Source organism: Gobio gobio, assembly GCF_949357685.1.
Source record: "Gobio gobio genome assembly, chromosome: 7".
NCBI classification, from domain to species: domain Eukaryota; kingdom Metazoa; phylum Chordata; class Actinopteri; order Cypriniformes; family Gobionidae; genus Gobio; species Gobio gobio.
Window position 1 is genome coordinate 43,699,710 of NC_137103.1, and position 24,248 is coordinate 43,723,957.

A 24,248-nucleotide genomic window follows, 5' to 3' on the forward strand; every position below is an offset into this window, starting at 1 on the left:
TTCTTTTCCTTTTTATGTTCACTGTGTATTTTATTCCTTTACATCTCTGTCTTTTAAATGCATTTTGTTCATTTTTTTCCCCTTTTTGTTTCTTTACCAATTCATTTTAACGTATATTTATGTTCTTTGGACTGTTTATATTTTTACATTTGTTCCTTTACATTTGCATCCCTTTTAAATACATTTAGTTAACTTGTTTTTGTTTCACCATTGTTTTAATGTTCTTTTATAATGCTGTTAAGAATGTGGTTTTTTTTTTTATACCTTTTTAATAAATATTTCAGACTTTCTCAAATTGTTTTGTGTGTGTTTTTCTTTTGGGAGGGAGAGGGGATTATTTATATATATATATATATATATATATATATATATATATATATATATATTAATGAGCAAAATCTGCATAGCTGGCCTATAACCAATCAAGTCCCTATGCTACAAAACCTAGCCCACCCTTAGCCTTAGAAGTAACCAATAAAGTCACTTGACTGGGTTTTCAATGCGTCCTGTCATCCAATAGCAGTCTGGGTTTTGGGAGTGGTTTTAAAAAAAACAACCAATCCAGTTTGAGATGAAGGACCAATAGGGGGTGGAAGGCAAAGCTGTTTAGAGGTGTGAAAATGTCTCCTGGGAAAAACTTGATGGGATTATTTGCCATGGCAACAAATGGCTGTAGCATGGGAGTATACGGCCACAACATACATCCGATTTGGTACCATTTCGGATGTATACGGACATATACGGATCCATGGAATTTGACCTATCCGGCCAGTATACTCCTGGATTCTTCCGAATTTCAGCAGTGTATACAGGAGTATCCTGGTCCGGATACACCTTTTTTCATGCAGTGTGGGCAGCCACATCATCGTTTTCAAAAGGGTCCGTTTTGGTCCGTTTACACTGAAACGCAACCCTAGAGTTTTTCCAACTAAAACAAGGTCTGCAGAGTTTTCAAAAGTATCCGTTCTCGAGGTTGAAAATGCCGGAGTAGTGTAGACAGGCGTAACCATAACAAAAGTTATGCGTTTTAAAACGAAATCGTACTAGTGTAAATGGGGCCTAAGACTTTTAAAGAGTACTGTATATACTATGTACTACCAAGTTTGAGGACAGTACGTTTTTTTTTTAAATACACATATAATATACGGATAAACAAATACCATTAAATAGTCACTCATGCTTTTCATTGTGAAAAAAACATGGTCATTATCTGACTCTACAGGCTGTTGTGAGTGTTGACTATCACCAGCCTCTCACCTTGTCCACACTTGAGATGTTCTCTCTCCTGAGCGTGTTTGGTCTCCAAGGATAGCAATGTGTTTTATCAGGATTGCTCCCGCCAGCCTTTACTCTGATAGTCTGTCCAAACAACCAGTATACACTCTTGCTCTATAATACACTATTAGGACAGGACAGAACTATATGTATGTGTGTGAGAAAGAAAGCGAAAGTCTTGATATAAATCCTGGTCCAGATTACAGCTTATTCTGGCCAAAAAAGGTCTTTGGAAGTGCTCAATGAAGAACCTCTGAACAAGACTTAATATCTTAGTGGATATAAACCTGTACTCCCTGTCTCTAAAAAAATATCCAAAGAGAGCCAATCAGATTGCAGCTTGAGAGAAGCTTTTGGGCTAGTTGTTTTCAATACGCATCAAGCACTCTGTGAATAGTCTGTGGTTGTGATGTGTGAGGCCGAGACAAACGATTTCTAGCTTTGGCTTTCCTCCCCTGCCAGAACTGTATAACATTATGGCGGATATGAAACAGCAAACACATTTGCTCTGAGCAGTTAATGGTATTTTGTTCCAGCTTTCCCATGAGAACAAATGAAAGTGATATCAATTTATCAAATATGCCATGAAGCCAATGTGTGCGCACACACACGCGCAGGCCTCACAGCAGCACATTAATCACAGAACTGTGGCCTGGTCATTATATAACTTTTTTCCCCATCGTGCATTTTTGCGTTAAAGCAGACCTCTATGTTGAAAGGCAGCTGGCACTAAAACAATGAACGTGTGTGCGTGTTAATGATGTCATCAACATAGAAATTAGCCAATCAGATGCAGCTGAGTTTGACTAACCAAGAGTTTTGTACTGTACGCAGCCAGTGGAGGATGGATTTTAATGTACAGTGAGAAACCACTATTGAAAATACCTCAATATTAAAAGCGTTGCTCATTTAATATAATATTTCATTAAAAATTATATTGTAGCATAACTATTTGTGTGAAAACTTCATGTGATCAAAGTCACACATTTTCCTATTTAAATAGTAACCAAGAAATAAAAATGAAAATATTAAAATCACAAATACTATTTCACTATTTCATTCTACATCAGTGCTTTTCAAAAGTGAAAATTAATCATTTTTTAAGTTAAAAGTTAAGATTTTCAATATAGGTCTCAGACATCCTGGACAGAGGTCTTGTGACTGAATCACCAATATGACATAACAGTGTGTGTGTGTGTGTGTGTGTGTGTGTATGTGTGTGTGTGTGTGTGTGTGTGTGTGTGTGTGTGTGTGTGTGTGTGGGTGTGTGTGTGTGTGTGTGTGTGTGTGTGTGTGTGTGTGTGTGTGTGTGTGTGTGTGTGTGTGGTGTGTAGAACTGTGTGGTGTAAAGGATCTCAGTCACAGAGATTTTCTATTGATGCCAGTGTGACTAGAATCAAGTGTTGGACATTGGGCAGAACACCAAAATAGATACCATGAATAAATGATGGCTTAAGGGAGGGCGAGCAAGACAGAAAATAAAGATGAGAGAGAAACTGATGCCAGAATTCTGACCTTGCAAACCTACTGACAGTGGAAGTGACTGTTTTTTGGAGAATATGTGTGTGTGTGAGTGTGTGTGTGAGAGAGAGAGAGAGAGAGAGAGAGGAGAGAGAGAGAGAGAGAGAGAGAGAGAGAGAGAGAGAGAGAGAGAGAGAGAGAGAGAGAGAGAGAGAGAGAGAGAGAGAGAGAGAGAGAGAGAGAGAGAGAGAGAGAGAGAGAGAGAGAGAGAGAGAGAGAGAGAGAGAGAGAGAGAGAGAATATATTACAAATCGGAAAAAATCAAAGTCATCCCAAGTTTTAGTCCTGGCTTAAGGTACTGCCGCCCTCTCCTCTCCCATTGTTTCCTGTCCATTAAAGGTTAAAAAGCCAATATATATATAAAAATTAGTGTACCTGTCCATTATGCCAATGCAGTCTTGCAGACGAGGCCCTGTGCATCTGAAACAATAAATAAAGAATGCAAGTGAACAAATAAGTAAACACCCAAACAAACACACACACACACACACACACACACACACACGTACGCACGCACACGCACACCTACACACATCTACACAAATGGGGACTTTCTATAGACTTCTATTGTTTTTATACACAGCAAATTTAACATGGTATAATCTAACCCACACTTAAACAGAAAACTTTTTGCATTTTAACAATTAAAAAAAGAAAAAACCTTTAAAAAGTACTTAATTTCACACTGTGAAAATGAGGGTGTCTCCAAAAGTAGATTTTGTCAGATATAGATCACTTCTAGGAACAAATTTGTCCACGCCATATGTTTAGGTACACACACACATACACATATCTTCTAAGTTTTCTAATTATTTATATTTTTAAATTATTAATATTTATATTTTATTTAAGTATTTAACTATGAATATTTATACTGCACCAATATAACAATGCATTGCAATAAAAATGCTGCATTTATTTACTAAAATATGTTAATAAATAACAAAAAATGCCATACAAGGTATTCATTGAAATAGAGGGCAGTTTGAAACGAGCCTGAAGATTGAATACTTACGTACGCACTAAATTTAGTCTAAACATTCTCATACTTACAAGACTAGGAAATCTAATGACTATCTTGAGGCAACTTAACAGTCAAACAAAAACACGTTAAATACATCAAATCTACCAGTGCTAGACCTATTTTCAAGACACTGCCTCTCCTGTCTTTTTCTTGACGTCGGAGGTCCTGCCCTTCCACCCTGATTCTCATAGCTCTGTCGTTTTGTCAGCAAACCTCTAACGTCACTAATCGTCCCTGGCTGACAGCGATCCCAGATCAGACAGTCAGCAGATGAGGGCTTTCATGTGACACAAGAGGAAGAAAAGTAAATCCATGACTCAGTGTGAAGATTCCTTGAGCAGATAATGTTTTCCTGCAGGAAATTTGAGCCGTCTCTCATGTAACCCCCCAGAGGGGCTGAGGTTAAGTTGCAGGTGCCCAGCCGGATAAATTCGGAGAGTGTGATGGTTATCATTTAGACTAAAGTTAGATGGCAGAGACGCAGCAAGGGCAAACTCCTTCCTCTAAAATTAATGATGCTTTATGCACAGCCAGCTCCGAGGACACACAAGCTCTAAAAAGGGTCAGTGGATTGACAAATAGGCCCTCTGAACTTCCTGAGGCTAGAACTGACGTGGCAAACAAGCACAGGAAGTAGTTGGACCGCTACAGATATATTTCCCCCACACACACACACTCACAAATTGCAAACATTTAACAAACGTGTCCATACCCCTGGGTGCAGTTGACATGGCAGGGGTGACACTCATTGTTGGCCTCAGCATATTTGAAGATGAAGCTGTTTGCTCCCTGTAGGCCATCAGGGCATTTCTCCACACAGTTGGGTCCGTCTTTAAAGTGAAGACATTTAACACAGTGATCAGGACCCTGCAAGAGAGAGAGAGAGAGAGAAAGTGGAGAAAAGAGACACATAAAATACCAGCAACTATGGATAATAACCATCCCTCACCACCAACACAATGACCATAACAATCAGCCGGCACAGGATTTATAGCGGTAATATGGAGAGAGGAAGCCGAAGAGGGGGAATTGTTAGCTTGGATATCAATATGAGCACCCTTAGTCATCCGAACACCTCATCAACAGGAAAGACAAATAACAGTTTGTGGAAAATAGGAAGAGATGCTTCGTATTGTTCTATTAAGGGTGGAAAATGCACGCTGGACCCAAGTAACCTTGAGGAACATCTGTATGAGAGTGTATCTGTCTGTGCTCATTGAGACAGAGGCTGATATGTGCTTCTTTATGAGCGAATCTCTTGTGAGAGATGAATAAATGCCTTGCAGCAATTACAGCTGCTCTTCATTTTACGCTGTAAACCGCCTCTGATGCAATAAAGCAGCAGACGGCACCCAGACACGGCCGTGGGAGCCAGGCAGCACGCAACAGACGCAGCTTCAGGTCCGTAAACATAGCGTTTTCCACCAGTATTAAAAAGGACACACTTCTAATTTTTAAAAATAAATTATTAATACTTATATTCTGCAAGGATGTGACAGTAAAGACACAAAAAATATCAACATTTCAATACTGATAATAATAAGAAATGTTTCTTGAGCACCAAATCAGAATATTAGAATGATTTCTGAAGGATCATGTTACACAGAAGACTGGAGTAATGATGCTGAAAATAATAACTGTTTTACTGTACTTTTGTTAAAATAAATGCAGCCAGAGTAAGAATGTTTTTGTTCATACAATGAAAGTCAACTGGGTCCCAAACAACACTGGACTCCATTGACTTTCCCCATATAGACAAAAAAGAAAAATATCTTCTTTTAGGTACCATAGAAGAAAAAGTCAGACTGGTTTGGAATAACTTTAGAATGATGGTGACAGAAGTTTCATTTTTGGGTGAACTATCCCCATCATTTCTCATCTACCCTCTACAATTGCTATTGAGTGGCAGAAGGCTGAAAACAAAATAAATACATTCAGCATTGCATTATTCATTTAATATATTGATAAAACTATTGCATTTATTTTCCCATCAAGTCTTATTAAATAGATCATAGCTATGAGAATAGCATGCATGAACGTCACCAGAATGTTATAATTACCAGTGGGAAACTCTGAGTTTGAGGGCATGTTAATTAAAGAATCCTGGCGGAAGCAAATTAGTATTGGTTGTGATTAAGTTTTAATTGTGAATGTTGACTGTACAATTTAGTTTGCATGCATTGTGCGTTGCTATAAAGCTTGCCAGAAAGTACTACTCATTTAGCTGGTTTATGAGATAACAGGATTGGAAACAGAACTACATTTCCCATCATTCTCTGAGGGAGAACAAGAAGATAAAATACATAAAGCATCGATTAAACACCTAGGGCCAGCGTAAACTACTGTCAGAATTTACTAAAGACACGCAGTGAAAAATTAGCGCTGGAAAGGCATGGACAGGGTTATATTTGCAGTTGACCTTATTGCAAATGCATTTGTAGGAGTTCCCCTTTCTGCCAAAATCGCGTGTGGCAGAGCACAGAGATAAAGGTGGATGTAAAACTCCTCCAAGGCTAGGTGAGCATTATCACTTTCTCTGTTAATTGTGCTGCTTCTCCAGACACCTGCTGCACACAAATCTCCATTTTCTCTCCACGCACAAACACTGTTTGTTAGTGTTGTTTGTTAGTGTTGTTTAATTATGCCTTTGTGAAGCAGATGTTGCCGATTGCTTCACAGGTAGGTTAGACCACTCAGCAGTTAATCTGCACTAATAACAACAAACATTTTAACAGCTTAGCTAAGCCTGGCATCACCTGTGGGGCTTATGGGTGTGTATGTGTGTGTAAAGCCCTTATTGGAGAAAGTCTGTTGGATCACTTAGTTATTACTTTAGTGTTGCTATTATTTTTTTATTGTCTTTAGTGGTCTGTTTTAGTACCACTAAGTTTTTAGTCTGGATGTATAGTTAAGGGGGGGGGGGCACTTTCAGTCAATCTCATGTCAAAATGAGTACCTATAGAGTAGTATTGCATCCTTCATATCTCCGAAAAGTCTTTAGTTTTATTATATTTATAATAGAAAGATACGCTGTTCCGAGTCTTTCCAAATAAAGCCGAGCGGCTGGAGGTGTATCGTGTGGGCGGAGCTAAAGAATCACAAGGGCACGCAGCTATTGCGTTGAGAGCGTCTGAAAGCTGTGACATCCTTAAGCGTGGGGAAAAAAACGCTATCCTAAACAAACCATGGCTATCAATCAGATTCAGACATGCATATATGATCCAGAATCTGATCCGGAGGCTGAAATTGAACAGGAGCTGCAACAACTAACGTTACGACTACAGCAGGATGTCTCTATGTGGTATGTACTGTAACTGTATATATTTGCTTAGCGGCTTGTCATGCGCAAGTTTTACAACATTTGTGTATGTTTACTCAAGGTTTATGAGGACATAATTTGGTTTATGGACTATCGTATGATTTAACGATAGTAGTAGCAAGCGGAACGGTTTTGCACGTCAGACTAGTGCGTGTTTACATGGAAAAACGATGGAATTGTTGCGCATTTGAATGAACGTGTCGATAGCTAACAACACAAAGACATTTGAAGCAGTTTTACTCACCGCCTTCTTCCAACGCACGACTGTGAACCTTAATCGTTGGGACCGCTCCATCTTTCAGCATTAGACAAGCTACAAATCCGGAGTTGAACCGGGCCTTGTTTCTAAAACGATCGTCGCCGAAATGCAGGAAACAAACAAAAACACTTGCATAACTCTGTTGCTGCTCCGGAAAAACAAACTTCATCCACTGTCCCATTAACACTGGGTTATTTGGGAAGCTGTACAGGGTTCCCTAAAGCCGAGCAAAGTGCTTTAATGGGCGTGAATTTGCTCTCTCGCTCTGGGAGCCGTACGGCCCGTACAAGGACATTCCGCCTTTCTTGACGTCACGCAGACCCATACTTGAAAAAAACTTTCCGAAGCTTGTGAGAAACCGGAAGGAGTATTTTTGGCACAGAAACGTCCAACTTTTTTTTAAAAAACTTTGTCCATGTTTAGCATGGGAATCCAATTCTTTAACAGTGTAAAACAAGTATGTACAAACCCCCCTTTAAAGTTACAATGACGTTTTAGTCTTTCAGATTTATTTGTCAAATAAGTGAATATATTGTTATTAATAGCCGTGTTGTGTTCTTATAAATACTTATTGTGAGTGATAATACACACACTGTATACATGCATCATTGATGGCTTTAAAACATAGGATGCATAAAACATAGGATTTTCCTAACGCAAATGTTAAGAAACCATGAAGATGTGCTCATTATACATTTTAAGTTGTTTACTTCTAAATGTAACTAATGAATAATAATTCCTGCAATAAAACAATGGGGAAAAAACAAACAAAAATCATTAATACAAACAGTTGACATTTTTTTAAAATCTTTTTTAATGTTATATACTGGCAAAACACTGCAAAAATATATATTTTTTTAAGTATAATTTCAAACTTCTATAAGCAATACCATGTTGTATATGGCCGGGAAGATATCGATTTTAACAAATCAAAATTACCATTCATGACCTCTAATGCAAACATTAGTCATTAAAGACATAATTGATAACTAATTGGTACAGCAAATAAGTGTCTCTGGAACTATTTTATTTTTGATAATTTATAAATATGTGTATAATGTATTATGAGCATGCATATTGAAAAAGCAAATGCATGACTTATAAGGAATTATAAAAATAATATAAATGTAATTATAGATGTTCCTATAATGCAGTATAGGTCTCAATGAGTCTTTATAAATGTGTTTATAGAATAGTAATACTTATAATTAATTATAGCCCCATTTATACTAATTTATAAGCATGGTCTTCATGTCTAGGTAACTAGGTTGCAGATGTAAATGAGCTTTTAGCTAACTCTGGTGCAATTACTATTAATTGTGCCTTGTCCCTGTAAAAATAAACAATAAAGTAAAGTAAAGTACTTTGATTCTGTTGGTTGGCTGGTGGCACAATGACTGAACCACTTCAGAAATTAACAGATAACAGGTTGTGATCAGGCAAAAACCACACGAATGAGAATATTTATCATTTAAATATCCAGGCACAGGCAAAAAAAAAAAAAAAGTCAGGGCACGCACTCAGTTTTAGAGAGTTTGTTTCTGTCTATGTTTGTGCTGGTATGGGTCTCGGAGGGCTCATGATCGTGTCATTTGCAAGACCTTTCTGTTTGACTCAAGCAGACAACAGCCCGAGGCCACAGAGCATCCGAGACAGATCGGATAAATCCTCTTTCGGCAACACACACAAGCGCACGTCCGTACGCACCTTGTCATGTAGTCATCAATTTAAACCAAAGTGCTTGAGGCTGTTTTGAAAAAGGGGCAGCACTGAGCACACAGCCCATCTGTGGTAATGTCTCTAACCTGATCAAATTCATGGACATTCAAACAGCTTATTCATCCCACTCTCAGGTGTCTCCTATGGGGCATGACTCTCTGTAAACACTTGCCAAGATTAGGCAACTTAATCTACTTTCTCACTAAATTAACAAGAAGTAAAATCAATCTCATGGAAGCAAAAGTACACTTCAACAAGGGATTCAATTAATCATTGGACCAAGCCAATCGAAGGTGGTGCCTGCCGTTCAGTTCTGTTTGTGCTTTAAGCTAATATATATTGAAGGAGAAGGCAATTGAAATGAAAGAAACATGCACATAGAATTCAAAATGAACAATCACCAAGCACCAAATGCAAAAAACAGCTTTGGTGAGTGAGTGACCTTGCAAAAACCTTGAATAATCCGACACAAAGAAAGTTGACATAAAATAATCAAATGAAAAAGATTCAAATGGTCATCAAAAAGCTTTTTTCTATTCTGTTATAACAGATATTTTTGACTTATGCCATACAAATATAAGGAACACAATATTAGATTGTCCAGAATACGGAGCTGTGACTGACACAATGGATTTTTTTTGCCTTAAATATTGAAGAAATAAATAATTAATTTGCCATAAGACATGCCCTATATTTTTTTTAAATAATGCAAAAAACTGTTGCCAGTAAGAAATAATGATGGTCAGTCACTAAATTCACTTGCCACAGGCAGGTTGTCTTTGTGACAAAGATCAAAAGAAGATTCAGGGGAGTGGCCAATCAGAAAAACTCATTACCTGTCAGTCACTATGACATGCCTTTGAAGGGTGGGGTTTATGCAAGGGGGTCTAAATCTGTGGCTAAGTCTGGAGAAAATTAAAAATTAAAAAATACTTTTAATTTTCAGACTGATTGATCTGATTATCATTATACTTATGAAGTTAACACTGCCGTTCAAAAGTTAAGATAATTTTAAAGTTTTTTTTGAAAGAAGCCTTTTATGCTCACCAAGGCTGCTTTTATTTGATGAAAAATACAGTTAAACAGTAATATTGTGAAATATTAATATAATTTAAAATAGTTTTCTCAAACATGTTTAAAATGTAATTTATTCCGGTGATGCAAAGCTGAATTACTTCAATTGTCAGTGTCAAATGATCCTTCAGAAATCATTCTAATATGACTGATATTATTGCCATATTGTTTTCTCAGTGTAGCTGGACAGAAAAATGACTGAACTCACAGGCCCAGTGCAGGTAAGACCGTCATCATCTGCCACCTCACACTGTGCGTCACACTCCAGGCACACAGAGCCATTTGCGAACTCACGTACATCCCTATAAAAGAGAAAGAGAGAGGGCACAAAGAAAAATATGAGGTATCATAACACACTACAATGACATATAATGAATGTTCAGTTCAGTAATTAAGTTTCAGATGGGAAAAAAAGGGCACGTCAATCTTTAAAGTTCTTCCAGGAATTCCTGCTCAAGGTCAAGGATCTACATGATTCAATCGCTAGCCTTTTAAAGTCAAGACAACTCTCCAATTTCAGACTAGATATTGTAGATCATTGTGTACACTTCAGATTTCAAGACCTGATTGAGGAAAGGCTGAATCATAGACAGTAAAAGAAGAGTCATCACACACACACACACAGGTAGATTGTGAAAGAGCAGCCGAAGGGAATTCAGTGCCTGAGGCGCTGCAAGGCCGTAGGGAAGCAACAGTGGAATCTAACACATCCGTCGGGTGTTTACAGCACTTCTCAGACGGCTGCCACAGCTGGCAAACACAGTCACTATTGACCAAAAGTAAACAGTCACCCTTCACCACCTATCGAGGTGACAATTCATCAAGCACATTCAGGGACACCTCAAAGCACCACACAGAGGAAATCAGCCAGGGACCTATGAAACAAATGATCACAAAATGGTTCAATACGTGCAGACACAGTCGCTTCCTGGTTCCATCACTCCTCTGAAGACGGTAGTGACATTTTAGAAGCTGACATCCGTTGCCGTGACAAGTTGAGGATGGCAGCTCAGTGAGAGAGAAAAATATTTTAAACATTTTTTATTATCGACATGTGCTCCGTCGGTGAGTGTTAAATTAAATGAGAATTAATTATTCTTTATCTAAAAGGCACAGCACATTTTGTGTGGACTGTGAAGAAGCTTTTAGAAGAGCCACTTATCATTAAAGCACTTCTCTTTCTCCCTTTATGTAAACGCTAACTTCACAGGCTCTGTGGTGTTCGCATGTTTGGTGTCCACTGCATGTTTCCAGGTTCACTCTGTGTTTCCTGGTTCACTCTGTGTTCTCTTTGTTCTCAGCTGGTGTTTGCTCTAGGACACAGATTTTACATTGAACAACAAGTGGAAACCCAATACAGAAACAAAATGGTTTAACATTCAAAAGTAAACAAATATGAGCTTAAAATTGAACATACTGCTATAAAAATGTAAAACATGTTTCTGTATTGGGTCTCCATTTGATGTCTAATGTGGAACATGAATTGGCTGAATTTTGTAGAATCATAAACAACAGCAAATGTGTGATTTACAGGCTAAAATCAAAAGATACACTGTTTATATCGTTTAAAAGTTCGGGGTTGTTTTTTTTATATATAAAAGTCTCTAATGCTCACCACCAAGGCTGCATTTATTTGATCAAAAATACAGCAAACCTGTATCCTGTAACTGTGTCCTCCCTCCCTAAAATCGACTGAAAACTGGATCAGAAAGCCTTTTGGACTCTTTTCTCATCTGTATTTATCACTAGCTACTTGTGAACCAATCATCTGAAATGAATGTTAATACCATCTCTAAAAAAGCACACAAAGTTCTGCTTGCTTCCAGCAAACCACACAACAAATACTGTCCTAATCATCTTCGAAATTTTTCAGATAGAGCTCGAAAACACCACAGTGGGTCTTTTCATTTTTTTCCCAAACAGGGAAGAGTGAATCATCTTGTGCGAACAGCGAGTGTGACCGCAGAGGTCGACAACCAGAGGAGAGACAGAGAAAACATTGAGCTCACCCTGCAAAAACAAAACACACACACACAAAAACAGCAAAGATATCGGAGCATTGGGTGACTCGTGTGGGACGGGTGAGTAGGCAGACGAGACAGTGCAAGACAGTGATGCGTCTGTGGCCGTGCCGTACCTCTCCAAACCGGCCTCCCGCTTCTCAACCACATAGGGCCTGGTGAGCAGCTTGGGCCTAGAACCGGCCAGTCTGCAAGGCAAAAGAATCATGTGGAAGGATCGCAGGGTGCACAAGCCCTGGTGCTGATTCACTATCAATGCAAAACCAACATGAATGTGGCGTTTCTATAAAATACAGTGCACCCATCCATGATAGTCCTAAACACTCAAAGGACGAGGGACGTCTTACAATGGCAAATGGCTGTTGTTTTAGAATGTGAAAATGGATGTTGTTTGTTTATTGTCTTGTTTTAGCTCAGGGCAAGGGAGAAATTAAATTTTGTTGCTTCGCTCAGTCAAATCAATCAAAAGCTGATATTCATCTTTCCCTTTGGGCAGTACGCAAGCACAGAACAAATAAAGAAGGAACTCAAAACCAATCTGTAATTTACCCTTTTCACTGCACTGATCAACACCTTTATTGTTTACTTATTCCAATTGTGTTAACCAAAAGAAGGAGCTTAATATCAAAACAATTTTATGAGGAAAAAGACAAACACTCTCTAACAAAAATTATTTTCGTGCTGGTGGTAGTTACTGGTAAAAGTGGTTTACCAAGAAAGCCTGGCTGGTTAAAGGTGGGGTAAGCAATATTTCTAAAGATTTATGCTTCCGCGTCGAGTGAACGCCTTAGATACGTCATAGGCTGTGTGTACCCCTCAGACAGGGGTTATCATCATAGACTGTAAAAAAATATGGATGTAGTGTCTGTGACGTCACCCATAGGTTTCTGTTTTTGAAACGTTAAGTCGGCCTTGCCATCTTGGCGATGCGTCACCATGCGTCACTCCCGGATAACTGACAATGGGCAAAGAGGCGAGACGTGGGTGGAGCTGAGGTGACGTGATGACTAACAGACAGCAGACAAATGGCAATCCACCTGTCACTCAAAATGGCCACGCCCTTAATTATGCAGAAATGTAAGGCTTTATATAATGTAAACAAATGAGTTATAAACAAATTCACCCCCTCACAGTTGTCATGAAAACCACATTTTGTACCAGGCTGTAAACATGTTTTTTCAGCTGTAAGTTGGGCATTTTAACATTGGACTCAATGAGATTCTGCTCCCTTTTGGAGCCAGTCTCTAGCGGCCAGTCAATGAATTGCAGTTTAATTCACTTCCGTATTGGCTTCAAGAGAAACTGGGGGAGGTTATCATGCTGTTTGGTTATCATGCTCCTTCTGCATGTGTAATTGCACCTCAATGCGGACAACAACGCAGAAGTGTAAATGAAAATCAACGCATAGCCCACAGTGTAGAGGTTACGGCGCAGGTCCGACGCAGAGGTATAAATCAGCCTTTAAATCGTTGCTGAACATTGTTGATATTTGAAATCAACCTAAACACACCGCTTTCTTCACTGCTCCGCCTCCAAAGTTCACTCTCCAATCCTAACCGCCCTGCTCAGAGTCGGTCTCGAACCCTGATTGCTGGCATGCAATTCGCTCTAACAAGGACGCTAAACAGTAAACACTACATTCTCTAGCAGTCACCAGCCTGCACAACTCTCGCTAGCTGACCTCCGTTACAGACAAGCAAGAGTGGATGTCTATTTATCATAACAGAAGCGCAACAAAATAATGCTTCACAAAAAATAAAGTGAAGATGATGAACGAACGACAAGGAATCACAAAAAAATTAACATACAGTACACAAGAATAAATAAAAGCAAGAGTTCGTTGTTAGTTGTCAACAGCACAGCAGCTCGGACAAACAATATGACACTCAAAACCAGTGTCAAAATCTCTCTCTTGCTCCAAAATCTCTCCTCCACCGTCATACGCCCCCTAATGCTGATTGGCTACACGTTTGTTGTAGTGTCGGTACGACCAACTTTCAAACAGCGTTTTTCAAATATTGGTTACCCCACATTTAAGTTAGTTAAGCAGAATAACGTGAACATCAGCAAACCAGCATCCAAAACACAACATGTGCTGGTGACCAGCAAAGCACTTTCCAATCTACTCTCTCATGGCAAACTAAATTATTAATTTTTCCCTGGGTTGTTTAGGAATTTATGATGAGATAAAGACACAGGGTACCATGAAATAACACAAAGACAATAAACAGATAAACTGTCTGGTTACACTTTATTTCGATTGTCCACTTTAGACATTCTACTAACTATAAGTAACTTAACTTTGCAACTACTCTCAGTAGAGTATTAGTAGACTGGTAGGGTTAGGGTTAGAATAAGCTGCCACGTGGTTGCTAAGTTAATTATAGTCAGTAGAATGACTGTTGGAGGACCATCAAAACAAAGTGTTTGCAAATATTAAGCAGACAGTCTACTAATACTGTAATGACTGGTAGTCGACATGTATATTTGCAAAGTTACTTATAGTTAGCAGAACGTCTATAGTCAAATATCAAATTGAAGTGTTGGCAATTGTCTATCTTTTACTGGCTGCACACGAAACAAGAATGGATGACATGAACATACACAGATGTACTACACAAATGATGTTTTCTAGAGTGCTTTGGCATACATTACAATTTCCTGTGCCCTACATAATCCACCCACTCTACTTTAATGTGTGACTAGTCGAACAAGGTTTATGTACAGTATTTGTGCTTTTGTTAAATACGTTTTTTGGTTAAATGAAGGCCATTTATCTTGGAAAATAGGTTACTACACCATTTATTTTTCCAACTTTTTAAATGCTTTTAAAAGGATAGCACACACACAAATTAAAATGCTGTCATCATTTACTCACTCTCATGTCATTCCAAACTTGTATGACTTTCTTTTCTTCACAAAAGTTTTAGTCTTTGGGTGTTTGCCCATACAATGAAAGTAATTTTGGTCCAAAACAACATTGGACCACATTTTCTTCCATTGCATAGACCAGTGGTCACCAACCTTTTCAAGCCAAAGATCCCTGACCTCAGCCTTGATGTAAGGCAAGATCTACCTATATATTTTTAATGGCCGATTCAGAGGGTTTTTTTACAGGCAAATTGGCTATTTCAGATACCAGCTGCCAGTTTATTTTTTTTCTTTTAAGCAAATGTATTTGTTTATTTGCTCTTTAACTGGCCAAACTGGCCTTAAAAAAGTTTGCCATTTGAAATGAGAGGCAACCACTGCATTTTAAATCACGATCCAAACAAAGATACACACATGTAGCATGAGCAGTTGTTTTTGATTTCAATTAGATTGCATAATTTCAAGACTTAGAGCGAATACAGAATGGTCTGACTTTAGCTTGTTACATAAGACACACCTGCACAAAACAAAAACAGATGGACTGAATAAATTCACTCTCTGACAGTAGGTGGTGCTTATAGAAAAGAAGTGCTTCTTTGGGTAAAGAAAGGTTTTAGTGTTTCACAGAAGAAAGATAAGATTGTGTGAGTAAATGATGACAGATCTTTCTATTATTTTAACCTGGTCACATATCCAGACATGCCGCTCAAGTCCTGAAAAGTGAAGCCAAAGCATCTTGATCGCCCCCAGGCGGTTGGTCTCAGTATAGATCATAAACCCCTCCCTCTCCATGTAATCGAATCCGAATCAGTCAATGCCATATTGGGACATTGCCGGCTTCACTTTTCTACAATGGAAGAGAAGGTGCGAAAGTCTTTTTTTAAAGTCTATAATCCAGACTATTAAACATAGTTTGATCATATAATATTAAATTATTTAAACTTATATAAATATCATTAAACCATCAATTAATGGAATTAAAAAAAAAAATGTTATATAATATTTATTGTGTGAAAAAGATAAACTAGTTAGTTGGAAAAGTTAGTTTGAAAAGAGCTTATTTTCTTAAAGTCCACAGGGACAAACATAGAAACACTTGTACGTGTGTGTGTGTGTTTATCTTCCGTAAATCTTTGTGCCTGTGTGAAAACAAAACCAAGGCTTTACTTAGTTCTTCATTCTGTCATGGTGCTCCACACACCGCTGTATTTGATGTAGATGTCATATGATGTAGAAGATGTACCCAGCTCATCTAGCTCACCCAAACACTGTTATTTATTTTCCAGCTCAACCAAGCTTACGTTTCATCATTGCAACGTGCTCTCCAAAGCCAGGGGACGTGCTGCTCTGCTGTTTTGTTATTGTTTGTCTATCTAGAGGATGGAGACATGAATCTTTGGGAAATCCCTGGAGAACGAAACTAGCTATTGTTCAACCTTAGGAAGACACATCTTCTACAAGCGAACATTAATAAAGAGTGCCGGGAAGTGTATGCAAATGATCCAACAACATAGCTTGAGCACACCTGTGATACTTCAGATTTGTAGATTCATGTAGTAAAACATGTCCTGTACAAATATAGTTTTGTGGAGTTATATAGACATATCTATATTACATATAAATATTATATGTTGCGTTTAACTTTAACAACTTACCCTTCATGAAGGTTGCAGGATTCAACACAGGTGCGTCCCCTGCTAAAGAACCGACAGGACATGCACTGGTCGGGCCCAGGACCCCAGCAGCCAGCATCAGAGCAGAGTGGGTCACATATCATACGATCCAAAACTGCAAAATATATGTTTATCATAAATATGAGCATTCATGCTAGTAAATAACTAACTTCTCCATAGTTTCATGTCATCTCTCATCTGTCCTACCAATTATAATGCAGCAAAACAGTTTAAGATAACTAATAATAAGAAACTTTTCTGAGCACTTTTTATATTTGCCTTAGTTATAATGTTTCTAATTGTGCAAGAAATATGACAGCTCTAATGAAATTTCTAAATTTCTAATAAAATGTGCCCTGTTCCAAGGTGTTACAGTAAAACAAAAATCCATCTATTGCACATTTGTCTCAGAATGGTGCTGTCAGTCCACCCTAGGGAAATGTTCAGTCAATAGAGAGAAAAGATCCTTTGTCAAACCTTGATTGAACACAATGCACACACCATCTGTGAAAAGTGTTACTTGTCCGGTCATGGATGCACAACGCTTGTAAGAAGCTGGCTCTATATATGAACTGCTGCATTTCAATTTGAAATGAGGACAGAATGGTTCGGGGGACCACCCACTGAGGCACTGGATTTTGCAGCAGCTGGAAAGTGTTTTAAAATACTGCTGACACCACTTCAGCAAGTCTCACAGACGTCCTCTTCAACAGGCAAACTTTTGAAACTAATAATAAGAATTTCATCATCGAAGAGCGTATAGTGGGTTCAAAAGTTTTGCAACCACAGTTAAAATATGGATGTAAACTTATGTGGATTAAATGAGAGCAAACTTATGACAATGTGAACAAAAAGTCATGTTCTTGCTTTCCCTGAACACCTTTGGAACACCTCAAATGCTGGATTTTACAGCATGAACTTCATGTGTAAACTACTCGTCCCACTCTGAGCAGGACTCAGCTGCGGCTCCGCCATGGGAAGCAGGCGCGCCAACAAGGATGCTAAAGAACACAGTCTCTAGCGTCAGTCGGTAGAGTGCCTCTTGAGATCAGGGGAGTGAGCTGGCCTCCATAACCCCTCCGGTCACACTTGCCCCACTCCGAGCGGGACTTGAACCGGCATCTCCGGCATAGCATATTTAACAAGGACGCTGAAGACCGCAGCCACTAGTGCACATCTTGAAATCAGGGGAGTGAGGTTTACCCGTACAGTTCTCACTAGCTGGCCTTCGTTACACTTACACCCCCTAAACCTTACTTACATCCGGGTCACGGCACCAATGTAACCCTTCCGGTCCTACTCGCCCTGCCCCGGGCGGGACTCGAACCGAAGTCTCCAGCATGGCATCTTTAACAAGGACACTAAAGACAGCGGCCCCTAGTGTCAGTCGCTTGTGCGCCTCTTGAGGGAGTGAGGTTTAACCGCACAGCTCTCACTAGCTATCCTCTGTTACACATGCTGCTCACATGTTGTTGACAAAGTCAGCATGAAACAGAAGTTACGATTGTCTTTTCTTCCCTATGTATATCCAAGTTAAATGGCTTATTCGAATTGGAAAAAAATGTAGAGCAAGACTTGATTTTGTCCATGGAGAATTGATTAGCAATTAGAAAAGTAACCTCCACAATATAGTATGTAACATTGAGGATTTCTCTAAGCAGGGTTTTATTTTATAGTAAGCACTGCCGAACACCAGGGAGGGATTATTTTATATGTGGTTTATTTGCAAAAATCAATGAATAAATGAGCAATAACACGTAAAAGCACTCCAGAAAGCATTATACAAAAACCCAGCCTTTTCTAGGGAACAACATGTTCTAGTTCAAGGATCAATTTGGTGCTTAACACAGGTATCCAACAGCAAGAGGAACGACAGAGAGAAGTGGGGAGCCCTTTCAGCTGTACGTTTGTGGCAGATGGATCAAAAAGATGCCAACTTCAAAGTTTTAACCTGGTTAAAAACACACAATTTGGGTTGTGTTGACGTCAAAAGCAGTGCTGGGTTGGTTTCCAGGGAGATAGGTAAGAGCCAGGGGGATCGCTAAGCCCAACAAAAGGCTACGGTTGCCGCGAGACATTAATGATTGCTGTTGCATCACAACATCCTGCGCAATGGAAAAGAAGGGCAAAAACAGCTTTTTAGATCGTCATAAACATCACTCAGCAGCGAGAAAAGAGTTCTTAAAGACAGAGGTGAAAATAAATTCCCTGTGGTGATTACAGCTTCTCCTAGAAAAAAAAATCTGAAATGTCAGAAATTGTTGCAGGGTCTTCCCTGCAATTAATTCCCTGTGATCATTTATGGAGTGACTTAACATTTGCAGAAAATGGGTCATTTGATTGGCGGTCCATGCATAAACCTGAGGTATTTGGGGTCTTTTTTTCAGGTTTATGGTAACATTGTTCTACACATCTTCAATTCTTCCCAAAAAAACCCCTCAAAGAACTCTTTATTCTGGATCTCGGGGTGATTTTGAAGGGTAAAAAGGGAGCACATAGTAGGGGGCTTGCATCAGTACTTGTATTTCACAGCAGAGTGAGACTCTGATCGTCTGACATCTCCTGACCCCCTCCATCTGCGGAAGAACCAGGGGCCCTCATAGCCCCCGCTAAGCTCAGTGAGCGGCACTGACCCAGCCAGAACGAAAGGTATGAGGGAGCCGCACCAGCATCTTCCAAAGTGACAGAGTTTACTGCCTCAAAGTCAGCGAGCTCTGCGTGAGGCTTCGTGACCTCTGGCTGTGGTCCGGGTGAACCAGGACAAACAGCAGCTGGGAGCCTGAGAACCATCCCAGCCTCAAGACTTCTTCTCTTAGGTCAGATGCTGCAGATTGTTGGGTAGATGTTGTGAAGAACTGCTTTTTGAAGCATTTTGATTATTTGGTTTCCTGACCAGAATATACTGGACCAGACCTTGTGCTGCAAGTCTAATTGCCTGGCTATGCTAGAATAAGACGAATATATCTTAAAAAACGAATGGAACAGTAGTAAAACAGAGCGATGGACTCACTGCACTCCTTGGGGTTGCGGTTGTTGCGGATCAGGGCCTTCTGGGTGTTGGTGCGGAAGAGTCGTGTCCAGTTGACGGTGTTGTAGTAGCAGAGTTGACTGTTGTTGGTGACGTACACGTTCCCGGCACTGATCTCATCAAGAGACTGCAGCTGTAGTGATGAAATCCACTGCTGTTTTAGCACCAGAAGAGAGATGCCACTAACCACAAGAGAAAACACAAGGGGGACAAATAGGGGTTAATTCAGATACAAAAGATCTATCTATCTATCCATCCATCCATCCATCCATCCATTTTAGGATTAAGGGATGTAGAATTACAGTCATGCTGAATAAGTCATTAATTGTGCTTTATAAGTACCAATAAACAACCAATATCCAAGTAATATGCATGCTAATAAGCAACTAGTTAACCCCTAGAGGTCGACGATCACGCCGGCACGACCACCTCGATTTTTGGTCGACCACCTTGATTCACCTCTTATCACTACCAAAGAGACTCAAATAACTCTGCTGATTTTTATCATAAATGTAAGTGTTATACATCATTACAATCTTCTAAGTATCTACTTTTATGTGTGTATACTAACAATAAAAACTAAATGTTGTGCGTTTCATAAAAAAATTAATAAAACGAACACGATGCACGTTCTGCTGTCTGCCTCTCAGAGAAGTTTGTTCTGAAAATGAACTGAAACTCAGCAAATACTTGCCACACAGACATAATAGATATGTCTACATAACACATATTCTCAGCTTATGTAATCAGTTTGAAACCAAGGAGATTGTCTTTTCCTCCTGCCTTCATTATCTGTAATGAGCTGAGACCAACACACCCTCAGCGTCATTCACATGGTAAGTGAGAATTAGACCCTAAAACTAAAATAAATATAATACAAACTTTTTATTAAAACTATATAATTTAGTTATTTGAGACATAACATTTGAATATATTTAATAAAATAACATTTTACTTTAATTTAAAACAAAATAATTGATCAAACTGAATTAACACATTCAATTGACAGCCACAATTTTAAACAATCAAAAACAACAAATAAGACCAGATCTTTTTTTTCAGCCTGGAGACTTGATCAGATCAGAATGAGTAAGAATGAAACAAAAGAATGTGATCTGACACAAAGAAAGCTGAAATGATGGCTTCATGAACAAAAGGCATGAGAGATTTGTCAGTATGAGAGATGCTGTTGCCTTTCTAAAGCAAGTTTTTAGCTTGCGTCCCCCATCGAGCGTCGCAGAGGATCTCCCACTTCAGATGTGATGAGATCGGTTAATGCTGAGGCGTAATCACGACAGTGTTTTTAATCACAGGCAGGCGTGCTGAAGAGCACATCAAAGGGGCTTTGAGACGGCCGTCAGCAGAGAGTCAGAGAGCTGCGGCAGAACGTGCAGGTGCACTTAGACACTGACATCGCTCTCATCTCGCCGATCTGCCTCCCGGAGACTTCTCTTCTGTTATTCCTCATTCTCTCTACTTTTCTCTCTCTGTGTTTCAGGCAGAAAGCCAGTGTCAGATACAGAGCACATCATGTGACAAACGGTAATTGTTACAGTATTAGAGCTTTCAACAAATGACCCACAAATGTTCAAACAGGCTGGCGGATCTGTGCTTTCGCTCTCTTTCTACCTCTCCTGACTCTTTAACTCTAAGCAAATGGGTGTTGCACTGTGTGAATAGAGCTTTTCATTTGTACTCTTTGAACTCTTGGCAAGAAAGCATCAGACTCTTTAGAAAACACGAAAGAGGGGATTCACTAAGAATTAATTATGCATTTATACATGCTGTTTGTGTTGTTTTAGTCCAGGTCACACAAAAAAAAATACGCAAATCAGGAGATAATCGAAAAGTAGTCACAAAATTAGTGCTGAATGTAGTTTGAACAGCTGATGATGATATCATTTGATGAATCAATGCCATTTGATGAATAAATGTCACGCTCATAAACAAATATCTCTTTAAAATAAACCATCATTTAACACCTCTTTAACATGGACAATAAAGGCACACAACACATCAGACAGGCTCTGAATTTTGTGTTTTTAACTGTATAATGTTGCTGTTTGAGCATAAACAACATCTGCAAAGTTACAATGCTCAAAGTACAAAGCAAAGGGAGATATTTTATTTTTAAGATATCGCTTTTTAAGGACTACAACAAATGGCTGGTAGGGACTACAACAAGCTTATTCATGGGTTAGTGACATCACTATTGACATAAACCCTATCCCCGGGAACACGCAACAAACGGGGTGAGACCATGTTGAGAAGAGGAAGAGTTGTTGTAGTGGAGCACATTTGGGAGTCTGCTCAAGCTGTCTCATCCGTCTTTCACATTTATTGCAATACAGTACGTAATAGTATGTCATAAAAGCAAGATGACAAAAGTTATAACCGTAATTAAACTAAACTATACCCATTGTATCTTCATTCAGCATATATTCTTTGGCTCTGAAGGCATCTTACAACAGTTCCCACATTTATAGATTATCACATTTATAGAGTGATTCATAGATTATCATGGCAGAACATGCTAATCAATGACTTGAACATCAGCTACATAAATTCATTAACTAACCATTCAGAAACACCCTGTTGCATTCTACGTTTTCACTTCTTCTTGAGTCTCTCCCATAGACTGTAAAAAAATATGGACGTAGTGTCCGTGACATCACTCATAGGATTCTAATGAGCCGTTCTGGCGCGCGTCACTCCCGGATAACAGAAAATGGGCAAAAAGGCGGGACGTGGGCGGAGCTGAAGTGATGCAATGACTAACAGACAGCAGATAAATGGCTATCCACCTGTCACTCGAAGTGGCCACGCCTTTAATTATGCAGAACTTTAATACTTTATATAATGTAAACAAATGAGTTATAAAAAAATTCACCCCCCTCACAGTTGTCATGAAGGGGAAAAAAAACCCCACAATTTGTACCAGGCTTTAAACATGTTTTATTCTGCTGTAAAGTTGGGCATTTTAACATGGGGCTCAATGAGATTCTGCTACCTTCTGGAGCCTGTCCCTAGCGGCCAGTCGATGAATTGCAGTATATGTCACTTCCGTATTGGCTTCAAGAGAAACTGCGGTAGGTTGCCGCTTGGTCTCTCCATCATTATCCGACTCCGGTTTGAACATAAAAGGCTGAACCATTTTGGACATTCTCAGTGCAAGTCTGCCTAAGGTAATCAGAGCTTCTTGAAAGGGGGCCCAGCAGCTCATTTGCATTTAAAGGGACACACAAAAACGGCACGTTTTTGCTCACCCTCAAAAAGTGACAGTTTTAACATGCTATAAAAAAGATCTGTAGGGTATTTTGAGCTAAAACTTCGCATACACACTCTGGGGACATCACAGACTCATTTTACATCTAGTAAATAGGGGCATTATAGGACCCCTTTAACTTTACATGATGTATTCTAATTATTTTTAAAGTTTGATTACAGAATGGCAAGTGAAAGTTATTCACTTGACTTTCACAGTTTGCTTTATGTAAAACAAACATTTAGCTTTGATACCATGTATAAATAAGAATAATTCATCATTTTGAATTCAGGTTATTTATAATAATATAATGATATAATGAATATCAGGTTCACTTCTCACAATATAATTATTTTGGTTATGTTTCCGACTTGAATGTGTGACATCGTAATAACGAACGCCTGACTCAGGCCCTGTCCACACGAACACGGGTATTTTCAAAACCACAGCTTTTTCTACGCGGTTTCGCTGTTTGTGCACACGCAAACGCAGTATCCGGTTACTGAAACCGGACTTTTTTGAAAACTCCGGCCAGGGTGAAGTTTTTGAGAAACTCTGGTTACAGCGTTATCGTGTAGATGGTGAAACCGAAGATTTCGGCTTGTTAAGTCGAAATGTGCGCCGTTCTCTCCCTTGTTTGACGTCAGTTTGTGCGCCGTTATCGCTTTTGTTTACATGAGTGGATTCTATGCATTGGCGGATGTAGCTTTTAATAACTCTGCTAACAGCGCTTATCACATGTATACAGATAAATGCCCAGTTATTTCATTGTATTGCAGAAAAGAGGCGCCAGAATGCAATAATACAACATTGTAAGGCAAGTGTGTGAAGCTTCAGTCCACTTGGGCCCTGCCCCTGTGTACAGTTACCTGTCACTGAGTCCAAAGTAAACTTGTAGAAGGGTTTCACTGAGCCCATAGCATCCCTCAGTGCATCGGTGCCGTGAATGGGACCCATGTGGAAATCAGGCAGCCAATCATAGCGCGGTTTTGCGTTTTCATGTGGACAGAGATTTTTTTAAAACCGTGCTTGTGTGGATATGATTGTTTTTTAAAACGGAGGAAGAAAAACTCTGGTTATAAAAATACCCATGTACGTGTGGACTAGGCCTCAGAAGTACGAGTTTCCCAGGTGAACTTGAAGTCAGAAACAGACCTGTGGAATTAGGAGGAGGGGGATTCATTCTAGGCTGGCAACAA

General features: G+C 39.2%; 1 protein-coding gene across 4 annotated transcripts in view; it reads right to left on the bottom strand.

Annotated features, from left to right (window-relative positions):
* The window catches only part of erbb4b (erb-b2 receptor tyrosine kinase 4b), a 429,788-nt gene that overhangs the window by 71,956 nt on the left and 333,584 nt on the right, over positions 1–24,248 (bottom strand). For 2 of the 4 annotated variants that reach the window (XM_079822541.1, XM_079822540.1), the window contains exons 12-17: positions 19,767–19,966; positions 16,739–16,871; positions 12,329–12,400; positions 10,400–10,493; positions 4,533–4,687; positions 3,172–3,216 (exon numbers count right to left, since the gene is read on the bottom strand). In XM_079822541.1, the coding sequence (XP_079678667.1) occupies positions 3,172–3,216; positions 4,533–4,687; positions 10,400–10,493; positions 12,329–12,400; positions 16,739–16,871; positions 19,767–19,966 (699 nt within the window). The remainder of the gene's footprint in view (positions 1–3,171; positions 3,217–4,532; positions 4,688–10,399; positions 10,494–12,328; positions 12,401–16,738; positions 16,872–19,766; positions 19,967–24,248) is intronic. The other 2 variants (XM_079822543.1, XM_079822542.1) reach the window with 1 other exon arrangement.